The 14,028-nt window shown below is 43.2% G+C and overlaps 1 protein-coding gene across 1 annotated transcript in view; it reads left to right on the top strand.

Annotated features, from left to right (window-relative positions):
• Positions 1–10,462: 10,462 nt before the first annotated feature.
• MLLT3 (MLLT3 super elongation complex subunit) overlaps positions 10,463–14,028 on the top strand; it is a 122,899-nt gene continuing 119,333 nt past the window's right edge. The window contains exons 1-2 of the mRNA XM_063180016.1: positions 10,463–10,626; positions 11,114–11,294. Of these exons, the coding sequence (XP_063036086.1) occupies positions 10,615–10,626; positions 11,114–11,294 (193 nt within the window). The 5' untranslated portion in view covers positions 10,463–10,614. The remainder of the gene's footprint in view (positions 10,627–11,113; positions 11,295–14,028) is intronic.

Genomic DNA, 14,028 nt, shown 5'->3' with positions numbered 1-14,028 from the left:
GTCAGACCCCAGAGAACATGTGGGCTGCTGGCTGTATCTGTGACCTCTCTGCAGCAGCTTTATCTGTGACCTCTCTGCAGCAGCTGTTTTCAAGCAGCACATACAAGTATTTGTGACGTGGCTTTTGGCTCAGTGCACTCGGGCTAAGATGGGCTCCCCTGTCTGCCTGCTGCTGTAGTATCATAAAATGAGGAAAAAGGACCTGTAGGAGCTTTCACAAGGATGTCCATCTCCAGGTCACCATAGGTGGTGACATGAATCCAAAGGGATTGTTCAGTCTTGTCTGCCCATTCCATGCTTTCTGCTTCATCTAAGAACATCTTGCTATTGTTGACATTTTGAGATTAGTAGTCAGCTATGAAGGGCCATCACTCCACCCATTCAGAGCATTCGTGCACTTTGATGCAGATCCAGTGTGAGGGCTGAACTGAGAAAAAAGTCCCTGATTTGTATCCTCACAGGTGATTGAGATGAATAAGAGTGGAGATTGCTTAACTCTTGCCAGGGAGAACTCTGCAACTCAAAGATTAGCCTTGAAATGCCTTACTGAACTTTATGCTGTAGGAATTCATAGATAAAAAGTCTCTTTGTATTAGTGCAAGCAAGGCCCATGGCATTTTTGACTGCCTGTACAGAAGTTTTCATTTTATAATTCCAGGTTGCAGAGCTTGCCTGACAGGTGAAGTGCATCTCAGTAGCATGCCATGCAGGGAAACTTCTCCAGCTGTGTGTTAGCTCCGTGTTATGCCCTAGACATGGGAGCTGTAGTTCCGAGTACAGTTCTAAGTAGGCTACTGCCCAAATGAGCATTAGCCAAAATAGCTTTCAATTTGATGCAAACTGCAATGAGATCTCCTGAAATTAAAGGAGCACGTAGTAATTTATTTTAGTGCAGACCATTGATGTGTGCTTATACTGTGAAGCATCTTGCTTTGACAAGCAGCTCACCAGAGGTTTCATACTTGGCGTGAGAATATTAGGAGTATCAAATCCCTTCTATGGATTACTTGACTGTGATGTGTAATTGCTAGCACTGTTTCTAAGTCCTGAGTTTCATGCAGGTCATCTGAGGACATTGAGGCACAAGAACACTGTATGTAACAGGAATGCTCTCACAAAGGGCTCTTGGTAGCTCCAGAGACTCAGCTGTGTCTTGAGACAAAAGGAGCCCATCTCATCTTTGTGAAACCATTTACTGTCCTATGGTCTCAATCTGTTTTAATTACATATTTTTCTAGGCTGATATCTCAGAAGCAGGACAAGAGCAGAAGATATCTCTTACAAGACATACTTCAATTTACAGATATTTCTTTTGATTGTCTTTCAACTTGCAAGGCTTATAGAGCCTGGCTGTGAAACCGAGATATGTCTCCTGTAGTGGCCTGAAGTGGTGTGCCCAGCTTTCAAAGTCTTCCATTAAAGTAGTAGAAATACTTGGAGGTTTTGAAGGTAGCATCAGTGTCAAAGTTAAAACTGGGTTTGATCCAGAGCAGTTCATATCTGCTGCAGATCATGCAAAAAATGTTTTCCCTAGAAAATATTTGAAATCAGTTTTCCCTTTTGAAAGAAATTTGACACCTTTGAGCGGTGTCTCCAACACGATTTCTGCAGGTCTTAATATGGTCTATCTGTTATATAAAAACTAATAAAAATAGAATTTTGCTAGCTTGTATTGGGCTACCAAATAGGACTACCACCCTCCAGTTTATGTGACAAGAGTCCTTAAAAGGGTCAGCAAATCTGTGAAAAGGGCCCTGTTCTCTGGCTTGTGAATTTTCTTCCAGGAAAAACACTAGGCAGGAGTCCTTGTCTCCAGTTACATGTTTTCTAGGATATTCTAAGTTGTTTGATTATGGGACAATCTAATCTCATGAGGGGTATTGCATGGTAATGCTCTCCAAGAAATGCCAGAAGGTTCTCTTGGCAGCATTTGTAGTGTGCTGTAAGGTCTCCCACTGAAGGTTGCTATGCAAATGAAAATCATAGCACTGATAATGGCCTAATCTGCATATCTCATTTCTTACATGGAATTTTATCCAAACCAGAAAGCAATTCTGGCTTTAATCATGAAGCAGAGAAATAAAAGTTCCAGTTAAGAATATATTGCAGAAATCAATAGCAGCAAAGCCTACCACTATTGAAATATATTTATTTTAAATCTCTTGAGCCTGATAATGAAATACGGTTTTAGCAAATGGACCTGCCTAGTCAGCTAAGTCTTTAGCCATTATAACTAAGAAGACTCATCTAAAATGCATTCAACTTTCAACGCAGCTGGTTTTGCTCCAAACACTAGTCAGCTATGAAGGGCCATCACTCCACCCATGCAGAGCTTCCATGGACTCCGATGCAAATCCAGTGTGAGGGCAGAACTGAGAAAAACTGATTTGTCCCTGATTTGTATCCTCACGGGCTATTGAGATGAGTAAGAGTGAAAATTGCTTAACTCTTCCCAGGGAGAACTCTGCAACTCACAAGATTAGGCTTGAAATGCCATGCTGAACTTTATCCTGTAGGAATTGATAGATAAAAAGTCTCTCCTGTGTTAGTGTTAGTGCAAGCAAGGCCCATGGCATTTTTTGACTGTCTGTACAGCACTTGCTTTACTGAAGGGTAATATACAAAGTTTGAGGCATACTTCTGACAAAGATAATTGCGCTTTTGGACTATTTCAGTGTCCCATGGATTGTATCGAGTGGCAGAGAGTTTTAAAGAGAAGAAATTTTGGCATCTGTTCTCACTCTCAGGCTCATGGATCCTACAAAGACCCTTAATATATTTGTTCGTGAATGCAAGGGAATAGCTAGTGGGGTGATAACACTGAAATTAGGACCTCACCAGAGACTGGTTTCATACTACTCTGATCTAGTACAACTAGATCTGATTTTATTAAATCAGTGGCAACAACAGTTACAATATTAGAAAGAAGTCACCGGCTTGTTGTGGAATACAGTGTAACAAATTTATGTCCCACACAAGGCGGAAATACTTTTGAAACAGTACACAACTCAAACCTTATTGCCACTATGTGCCCATGATGTCACTTCTAGTGCTGGATAATATAACTTTGAAAACGTACAGTGGGGCCAAACATCACTAGTATGAGCAGGTGATGAACACTTCAAGGAAACCGCAGGTAGATGTAACTGTTGTTGTTCCTTTGCACAATCCAGACATAACTTTTTAGGTAGTTCATCTTCATACTCTCATGTGCAACAATGAATGAGATACACTGTGAACAGCCAAGGACCAGTAATGGAAGCTGAACCTCTCTAGACTGCAAAATAACAAACTGCATTCTACTTTCATTTACATGATACAGCACAGCAAAACCTAAGTAATGAAGTTAAGGATGTGATTTAGATTGTTTTATGCTCCATTTTTTTTCTTTAAATGAACATTAGCTAATGTCACTAAACTACAAGAAGACTGCTCAGAGTCCCTAAAACACATGAGTATTCCAATTGTTGTCACTGAGATTAACAAGACTATTAATTTGTTTTGATTTACTCAGTGTGTGTTTTCAAGTCATGATGTGACTTTAACAAGACCAAGGAAGCGATCATCCCCTTACTGGTGAGGCTGCACCTTGAATCCTGTGTTCAGTTTTGGGCCCCTCCTTCACTACAGAACAGGCATTTTGCCCAAGCATATATCCAGAGAAGGAGAGCAAAGCTTTTGGAGGGTCTGGAGGACAAAATATACAAGTAGCACTTGAGGGAGCTGGGGTTGTTTAGCCTGGAGACAATGAGCCTGACTGGAGACTGTATCTCTTCCTAGAATTCCCCTGAAAGATTGCAAGACTCCTGGCATGCATTTTCATAAGAATCATGGCACCTTTTTACCCTAGCCTCTCAAGGATTTCCTTGAGGTGGGGATGCAAGGGCAGAACATTGATGAATGATGTGATGGGAAACTATTGCTCTTGCTCTACGTTTATATATATATATATATACATATATATATATATATATATATATATAATATTTACTTTCTACACACACACACATATTTGTATGTATTTGCAGTCTGAAGTGGATAAAATGTATAGTTTTGGTCAGTTTAAATATGCTGTCTGAGGAACAAATAATGGAGAATGGGTGAGGCAGCAGAGCATTGAAAGGTGGAAATTGTAATAAATCAGGATAGCACGCTTTTTGCATTTATATCTTTTGGAGAACTGGGAAGTTTTTATTGGAAATTGTACATATATGTAAAAGTGTCTGGAATTGATGGCACATGGTGATGAAAAGTATTCTGATAGGAAATTCATTGTTCATTGAGGGGTGCCTACCATTAGGAGAAATGTAAATGAAGTACACCTGCTTACTAGTAAAATCTATTGAATTCAGTGGACCACACAGAGCTTATATGGAAGGGCATCTGAATTCTGAATGGTAAGTCAGAATATACAGACTGCAGATTCATTGAACCCCTTCTAGCAGCTGGTAAAACATGTTTAGCCATCTCAATTCTGTTTTGTTCCCCTCTACAACTTCATAAAAATTACTTCTGGCTTCCTCACTATGCTGTGATTATTGGCTGACTCCTGTATAATGACCAATCATGCTTTACAGCTTTCTAATATATGAAAGTTGCTATATTCATATGTATCATATTCATATGATTTTTGTTTAGATTTCTGAAAAGTACCTATCTATTACAGCGACCTGGTTAAGGTCTCCAGGGTGAGAGAAGGATGAGAATGTTGTTTGATGATCAGAAGGCTGGATTTATTGATATATGATATATAATACATTATAACTATACTAAAAAGAATAAGGAGAGAAGTTGCAAAGGCTGCTAAGCTAAGAATAGCATAGAAAAGAATCTAAAAACAAGAGAGTTCTCTGTCCTGTGTTCCAGAGAGCTTGCCCTGTGATTGGCCCTTAATTGTACACATGGAACATGAACCAATTACAGGTGCATCCTATTGCATTTCACAGCAGCTGATAATCATTGTTTACATTCTCTCTCTGGGGCCTCTGCTTCCCAGAAGATACACAAATCCCAAAGAAAGGATTTCTATGAAAAAATGTCTGCGACACCTATCAAGCTCCTAAGGCCAGATGTCTGAAAATATATATGTAATATATTCCTTAAACTTTGCAATGTTCTCTCAAATGTTGAACTAGGTGTGTATTCAGTTTCTCTGCTTTCCAATACTGCTTTTGCTTACATGATTTTTTCTATTTCTTAATTTTTTCTATTTTTTTCAGGGCCAAACTTTCTTCTCACTGTGTTTAACTGCTTTCAACCTTCATACCTTATCTATTTTTTTCCTGGGTAAATAATTTAGTTAGTCTCTTTGTTTCAATTTGCCATCCATAAAGTTGGTGTAAAACTACTTTCTGAATCAGTGAGGGCATAATCAAGGATTCATTAAAGATAAGGACAGCTAAGACCCAGTGGCAATATGAGTACTTATCACTGATTTAAAAATCTGGTTTTCACTAGAAGTTTTTCACCAAGGTAATGTTAAGCCATTTCAGATTCTCATTTTGTAGTGATACTGGGAATAAAGATTTGGCTAGTTTATGGCTCTCACAATGAAAGTGAAGATAGTGTAGTCTTGTACCTTTCTGATACTCTTGTAATGAAGCTGTAGAATAACATAAGTATTCTATGACCAAGACATGGTGGTCATCTTATGTATAAATTCCTGAATTAGATAATGGTCAACTTTTAATGGTAACTAATGGTAATTAATAGTGGTATACTGGGTTTGCATGGCCAGGTTTTTGGTAGTGGCAGCTACAGGGATTGCTCTTGTGAGAAGTTCCTGGAAGCTTCCTCCATGTTTGGCAGAGCCAAAGTCAACCAGCTCCAAGATGAACGTGCCACTGGCCAAGATTGGGCCAATCAGAAATGGTGGCAACATCTCTGTGATAACAGATTTTAGAAGGAAAATAGAAGTGTTGTGCAGATATAACTGCAGCCAGAGAAGAGGAACAGCTCTGCAAACACAAGGTCAGTGCAGCAGGAGGGACAGGAGCTGAGATTCCCCTGCAGCCCGTGGTGCAGACCATGCTGAAGCAGCTGCAGCCCATGGAGGATCACAGGGATGCAGAGATCCACCTAAAGCCTGTGGAGGAGACCCACAGCTGAGCAGGAGGTGCCTGAGAGGAGGCTGGGACCCCGTGGGAGGCCTGTGCTGGAGCGGGCTCCTGGCAGGGACCTGGGGAGAGAGGAGCCCACACCAGAGCAGATTTCCTGGGAGGAATTGTGATCCATGGGGGACCCCGGCTGGAGCAGCCTGTTCTTGAAGGACTGCACCCTGTAGAAGAGTGACCCACATTGCAACAGTTTGTGGGGGACTTACCCATGGGATGGACTCACATTGGAGAAGTTCATGGAGAACTGTCTCCCATGAGACACCCCCACTGGAGCAGGGGAAGGAGTCCCCTTCCTGAGCAGTGGGAGAAACAACATGTGATGAACTGACCATAACCCCCATGCCCTGTCTCCATGCGCTGCTGGGGGGAAGGAGGTAGAGCTGGCAAAGAGGGAGGAGTGGGAATAAGGTGTTTTAAGGTCTTACTTTATTTCTCATTATTGATTTTGTTAGTAATAAATTTAGTTAATAACTCTAATTCAAGCCTGTTTCCTTCATGACAATATTTCATGAGTAGTCTCCCTCTATCCCTATCTCAGCCTATGAACCCTTCGTTGTATTTTCTCTCCCCTGTCCAGCTGCAGAGGAGAGTGAGAGAGAGACATTGGTGAGTGCCTGGCATACAGACAGGGTCAATCCATGACAGTGTTTTTGGTGCCATAACTTGGATTCAAATTGAGGTTGCTGCCACCACAAGAACCTGATGCAGAGTGAAGATGGTCACATAATTGCTTTATATTTGACTGATGGCTAATGGAGAGATTTCCTGTCAGGCCAGAAATTGAGAACACTGATTTCATTGAAGTTACTCCCTAATAGCTCCCTTGCACATATGATCAGACTGTCCTGGCTATGGCTGGAGAAATCCAAAACAAGTTCTCTAGCTGTAAAAAGAGTAGAGCATTTGACTTTATTTCTCTGACTAATAGGAGCATTTCCTCTAGGGACACCACCATTGTGAGGAAAAAACCCCTAAACACTTCCTTGTAGGTCTTTCAAGAAGACTTTTCCACTTTTGATGAATTTCCTTATGTGTCCCTAGAGATCACAAAAAAAAAAACAAGCAACCTTTTATACTGTAATATTGTGCACAGCCATGGTCCCTTTTTGCATTTATCTTCTGTTGTTATTACTATGTTCCTCTGAGGTGACCAGTGGTGAATTATAAATGGTTTTATATTGTTTTCTAAATCACGCAGGCCTTGGTCTTCCAGATCCTTCCTACTGGTAAGGGAGTTTATATGTTTCTATCTGAAGTGCTTATTTTCCATTTGATTTGTGGTTAGAAATTAACAAGTCGATAAAACCTCAAAACAGGCACACATTTGGCTCAGGCTGCTTGGCATTTGTTCATCATTTGTAGCTAACCAAAGAAAGCCAATCCAGACATAGTATTTTGCCACTAGATCCTGGCAGTCAGAGTGGCATTACAAAGAAACTTTTTAAGTCATATTCCTTGTTGCATGTGTAAGATCAGCTGTAGGCTTATTTTAACTTTTTGGCTCTGATTCAGGCCATTGTAATCAATATCTGGCTTGGATCAAGATTGGCTATGATTTTTTTTTTTTTGTCTGCATAAGAAAAGAACTCAAATATAGAGAAATTCAGACTGATGATACATTGAAAAGGCACAGTGGTTTCATTTATAGCCAGTAATATCAGCTTTTTCAGTTCATAGTGTATTTTGAAATATTTGAAAACAAGGCCTATTTAAGAGTCAGTCAGACTTGGGTCACAAAATTTAAACTTCAAATAGAAATTTAAAACAGCTGTGTTTAAAATATTGAAGACAATTAAATGTATCCAAATGAGCTGGGAAACAGTCTTCTTTTTTGCGGCATAAGACATATCTGCTTTGTGTAAGAAAACAATACAGAAAGGCAGCAATTCCTTTCAGTCATGTGTGGAATCACCGCACAACAGAAACAGTACAGCTATGAAATACAGCTCCTCTTAGGTCAGATGTAATGCTGCACAAACACTTCTACACTCTATACACAGCTGTATACGGAGCAGAAATGTTGACTTGTGTTCCACGTAAATCAGGGATCTGGGATCTATGCATCATGTGTCCAGCTTGATGCAGGTGTGACTGAAGACTTCTGAACACAGGAACTGGAGCCTTTCAGGAAGCCTACAATTGTATCAGTCATTTCAGCACACATAAAAAGTGCAAGCATTTTTAGCATTGCAGAAGTTGATTACATAAACGTTCAGGTTGTTAAACACCTCTAAGAACGTAACTTAAATGTCTCCTATATTCCAGCAGCTGAGTAACTATTCCCTGGTAAACCTTGTTTAAGTAGTACTGTATAGTGCTTGTAGAAAATTGCCTTCACCTTTATAACTCTGTAGTTCTTTAAACCAGTGTCTTTGCACATTCATATGCACATAATTACATCCATCTGCTGTAATGAGATCAAAGAATGTTTATTTAAACTGTTAATCCAAAATGAAGTCAATAGTTGCACCAGTTTGTCACTTAACAGCTCAAGATTGTTCTTTGATTTTGCTCCTGTCAGTCAAAGATTATATTTGGAATTAATGAAATTTTTATATTTTAAAATAATAGCTGTAATTGCGTCTCAACCCCTTCAGCTTGAATACAGATGCTGCGTTTGGGTTTTTTTTTTTGTTTAAAAATCAACATTGCTTCACAACTGACAAACAGTAAACAACTTCCTTTTCTTTTCCAAATTTGAGCATGAATCAGCAGATGTTTCTGAGTAATGATTACTCAACCGAGTGGTCTCAGTTAAATTAGCAAAAAAGACACTTAGAATGAATGAAGTTAGGTAATAGAAGCATTACTACTGTGACACTTGGTATGTGTCATAGGAAAACAGCTTGCAGTGATTCAGTCCCATTTCAAGTCAAGAGGACAAACAATTTTGTTGAAATACATAAGAAATAAGTCAGTGTTGAAGGACTCCAGAGAACAATCAGGCTCCATTCCTTCCAGTAGCATCCCAATCTAGGAAGATGATGCTCTGTTCAGATGGCTCTTGACAGCTGGCAGCACTTTCCATTAAGCTCGATGGTGGTCCAGCCTCTGTGCCCTTGCATCCACAGTCCTTACTCAAGAACAAAGTTCTAAACTTGCCAGAATCAGCTTTAGTGTGTTTATGGACTCAGCAGGAGTTCTTATTTTTGCTGGCTTGCCTAATTCAAGGTTATTAGAACATATGCGAAGTTTCAGATATACACATCAGGATTTTAAAACATGGATATTCATATACACGGATATTCATATACATTTCAAGTCACGTTGTAACTTGTGGAATTTTTACAAATTGTATTAATCCTTTTCAATACTTAGTACTGATTTTATTAATTAGGGCTTACGACATCTTTAAGAAAGGAAATGCAGCTCCGTAGTTTCGAAGGAATTATTAAATGCTAAACTTCGTGCGATGTGCGCTCATTTCCGAAATGAGAAGAGAAGATAGAAGTCGTGGTGCTCCGGAGAGGTCAAATGAGGATATTAGCTCGAGGGCTCGGCGCGCCATCTCTCGGTGGCACCTGCAAGGCCCAGGAAGCGTGCCCTGTGTCCAGTCACCGAAGACAGTAAAAAATACAGCCACCGAAAGGACTAAATCAGTTTTCCATGTGCCAAAAGTTAATGCGGGCAATTTTTCGACAATTTTATGGCTGTTGAAAAATAGTCATCTCACGAACGTCAGCACGTGATTTAGACATTCACAGTCAATCACTTCATCTCCACAGTGGTATTTTCCCCTGGCAGGAAACCCCACATTATCTGCCATACCCGGACGAGATACGGAAATGTTTGAGGCAGTAGACGTGTTTTAGGAGACTCTCAGCCCGTTACAGGTAGAAATAGCGGCTGGCGCTACAAACGTGTTGAAGAAACGCGTTTGTTATTTCCTGCTTGCTGCGTGCCCATCATCACCTGCCGTCCCTGTGCAAGTCGGGCATTCCCTTGCTGTCCTCCTCTCTTTGTTTTTGCAAGAGAGTTCATCGGGGGCTTTTCGGGGGGGCTTGCTAGCGCGGGCAGCGCCTGTGGCGGAGCTGCCGCCAGGCCCGGTGCCGCGGGTGCCGGCCGGGCCGCAACCTGTTCCTTTAAGGGCGGGCGGGCCGGGGCGGGGCCGCGCGGAGGAGCTTGCGCACCATTGGCTGTCGCGCGGGGCTGGTGCCGCCCCCGGCACTTACTACTGTGTCCCTCACACTGTGTCAGGCAGGAGCGCGGTGCGCATGCGCGGCGGGTGCTGCGCTGGCCGGCGGGGTTGGGGCGAGCGCCGGGGCTGCCGCGGGCGGGGAGCGGGAGCGCGGGGAGCGGGCGCGGGAGCGCGGGGAGCCGGAGCCGCGAGCCAGAGCCGGCAGCCGCCGCCGGCCGGAGCAGCACAACAGAGGATGCTTGCCTCCCGCTCGCCGCTTCTCTGCGCGCCCGCCATCTCCTCCACGTCCTCATGAATTAGGGCTGCGCGGTGGGGGTGGGGGACGGCAGCGAGCGCCCCGACGAAACCGGCGCCCCAGGCATGGCCGGCTCGGTGAGTGAGTAGCGCGCGTCTTCTCCAGCCCTCCACCCCGCGTTGCACGGCGCCGCCGGGAAGGGGCTGGCGTGACCGGGAATTTATCTTCGCATGCGGCTTTCCCTGCCTCCCGCTGCTCCCGGTGGCGGCGCGGCGCGCGCACGCACTTGGAGGGAGCCGTGGTCCTGCCGCCGCAGCGCGGGCAGCGAGCGCGGAGGCGCCGAGGCGTCCCTGACAGCGGGCCCGGCTCGACTCCCCGCGCTCTCCCGGTGGCACCGAGGGCTGTCCTACGCCCTCGCCTGCGGGGCCGTTTTATTGTTGTTTCAGCGGTGCGTTGCTGGTTTTGCCAACTCTCCCCCCACCAAATCCTTTCTGCCGTGTTTGTGGTACGGTTGTGTCCGTGTGTCCGCGTACTGCCCGCGATGGGTCCGGTTCCCCCCGGCCGCCAGCCCCATCTCCGCTCTTTGGGGCGCTCACCGGCCGCTCCCCGCCTCTTCCCCCGCAGTGTGCCGTCCAGGTGAAGCTGGAGCTGGGGCACCGAGCCCAGGTCAGGAAGAAACCCACCGTGGAGGGCTTCACCCACGACTGGATGGTGTTTGTCAGAGGCCCTGAGCACAGCAACATTCAGCACTTTGTGGAGAAAGTCATCTTTCACCTGCACGAGAGCTTCCCCAGGCCGAAAAGAGGTAGTGGGGTCTGTCCTGGGATGAGCGCTTGGAGGCGGCCCGGAGCGGGCGCAGGCGGTGGGTCTGTGCCGGTCTCGGTGGAGAACAAAAGCGGTCGCCAGTGCGGTGGTGGGCTGCCGGGGCTCTCTCCCGCCGCTTGTGGGGCTGTCCGGCGGCGGGAGCGGCTCCTCTCTGCCCCTCACGCGCTTGCTGCCGCGGCACGTCCGCTCCCGGCTGCCTGCGGTCGCAGAGCGTGCTCCGGCCGTGGGCCTGGGTCCCGACTCCTTGTGGTCTCTCGGTGGTGGGTGGCATGGAGTTAGCTTCTGTCCCAGCGTAGGTGCTCACTGGCGACTTTTGCCCACGTGTTACTTCCTTCTGGCTGGTGTTGTTTTCTCCCGATGTCTGTATGACTGGAAATAAGGATGCCTGTACATGTGTTGGTGTTCCGATTTTGCTACTTGTGTTTGGATTCCTTCAACACCCTGCGTGTTCATCTCCTGGGTTTCATCTTTTTGTGAGTACATAAAAAAGTCTCAAAAGGTGCACTAGTGGTTCATTTGTACCCGCACAAGTTTGGCTGGGAGACATGTAAGAAGCCTTTTGTTTTCAGATCTGTTTCCTGAACCTTTGCTTGTCTTGATTATTGTAGTGGGATTGGTTGAGGTAACAGTACAAATAAAAGAAGTGAGCAGGTTTATTTATCTATACAGACACAATACTTAGGTGTTATCTTTCATTTGATCTGTTATCTTTATTGGCATCTAGTACTTCTCAAGTTCCTTGGAACAACATTGTCATAAATTGGAGCTTGGGAGGGGATAAATTGAATGTTCATGGAGCAAAAGACAAGAAAATTTTGAGTCTTGAGATAAAAAAGCTTTGCTTTATGGTAGGATAAAAACATACAGTTTTATTTAATGTTTCTCAGTTGGAAAATACCAAGCTGTGACTTTTTTATATCGGTGACTGTGTTTTCTCTAGAATACTTTCCATCTCTTAAGCATCAGAGTGTAAGAATTACTTTATTTCAGCTCCAGAGTTTATCCTCTGAAGTACAGGCTGTTAACTGTCTTTTATTTTCATACTGTCAGTGTATTTTTTGGATCTGTTTAAATCTGTGCAGTACTACGCAAACGGTTTTCAGTGAATTGTATGACGTACTGCAGTCTTATTGTTGAATTAAATTGCCTAGCTTGTCCTGGTGAGTTTTCCTCTTGCTTTCTTCTATTTCTTGTGCAAAAGACATGACTTTGTCTGTCTAGATAGTTTGGGAGAAAAACTCTTGAGAACAGATCTAAGAAACCTGAATAGCTGAGATAGTATTATTCATATTCAATGAATTAGATGATGGGTCATTCAATCAGAGGTAGGAAGTGTGCTTAATACTTGAAGCCCGGTCTGCATAGGAGTTGTTGGTGGTCCTCTCTGCTTTTGTTATCTCTGCTATATTTATTTGCTTGCTGAAACATGATTCTGCTTCTCAAATTTGGTTGCTAGGTGTGATGCGGAGCTTGCTAATAAGAATATAGTTGAGGACTTTTGTAAGTGAGGGATATATCGTTTGCCACTTGCTTTCTGTCTCCAGCTTCTGTGTTCAGTTACACAGTCATTTATGTAATTGTTTTAGGGTGTTTATTTTGGGGTTTTGTTTGTAAGCATAATTTTCATGATGTGGCAGCTGCTGGGAAGGATGCCCTCTTGTTTAGCCGGGGAGGGGACTTCTTGTACAGTGCTTGTACCTGCCTTGGATTGTTGGAGAACTCTGCGGCCACTCTCATTCAGCAGATTATAACCTGGATGACAGGCATTCCATTCACTTATGGGCTTTGCTTAGCCTCCTGAAACTGTTGATGCTGAAGGAATTTCAGGACCTTGAAATCACTTCGGGGGAATGATCCATGTGTGAATTACTTAGAATGTTTTCTGCTATTGTTAAGTGTTTAAAAGGGAGGTGGGAATGTGTGCCTTGTAAGTGGTAGCAGTTGGTCTTTCTAATTTAGAAGTGCTGTTAAAATTTTTGACAAAAGTATTCTAAGGTGTTTTTTTTGGTCTCTGTAAATCAGTGCTACCAGTTTTGTTTGATAGCTCAAGTGTTGCATATTTAATAGGAATGATATGCATGTTTGAAGTGTTAGTCAAACTACCTGTTTTCACTTTGTCTGCAGTTATATACTTCATTATTTTAGCATGGGATAACTTACTGCTTTGAGATACTTGGTAATTTCACAAACTTTTCCTGAGCCATGGGTTTAGCATGCTGAATTTAGGTGTATAAGATTAATCAAAAGCAAGTACTAGTATACTGCCAAGCCATAATAACATCTAGTTATCTGATAAGTGTTCTTTTTGTCTCATGATAAGAGTGGTTGCTCTGAGCTGTTTGCATGTTAGGAAAAAGTTTAGTTCATTAGGTCTATCTGTAAAGCTCATGGATCTATTTGAAAATAATAAATCAACAAGCTAAGATAGGTGTTATTAACTCATAAAGTATTTCTGTTACTAGATCACTTTTTATTAGAGACGCAGTAATTCCGGCTACCAGGGGAGACAAGGGAGATAAATTATGGCCAGGTCATTTGCTTTGCAAATTTATGAGAATAGCTGGATAAACTGTCAGTTTGCCAGCCACAACTATGGCTTTGCTTATCTGTTTATGCTAGAAATTTTGGAAATAGTGGATATTGGCAGTGAGTTTGCAAAGGTGTGTCCAAGTGTTTGTTCTGCTAATAGTTGCTACAGAGCAAGCAGGGTCCTG

This window comes from Melospiza melodia, chromosome Z, assembly GCF_035770615.1.
Source record: "Melospiza melodia melodia isolate bMelMel2 chromosome Z, bMelMel2.pri, whole genome shotgun sequence".
Taxonomy (NCBI): domain Eukaryota; kingdom Metazoa; phylum Chordata; class Aves; order Passeriformes; family Passerellidae; genus Melospiza; species Melospiza melodia.
This window is presented reverse-complemented; position numbering and strand designations above follow the sequence as displayed.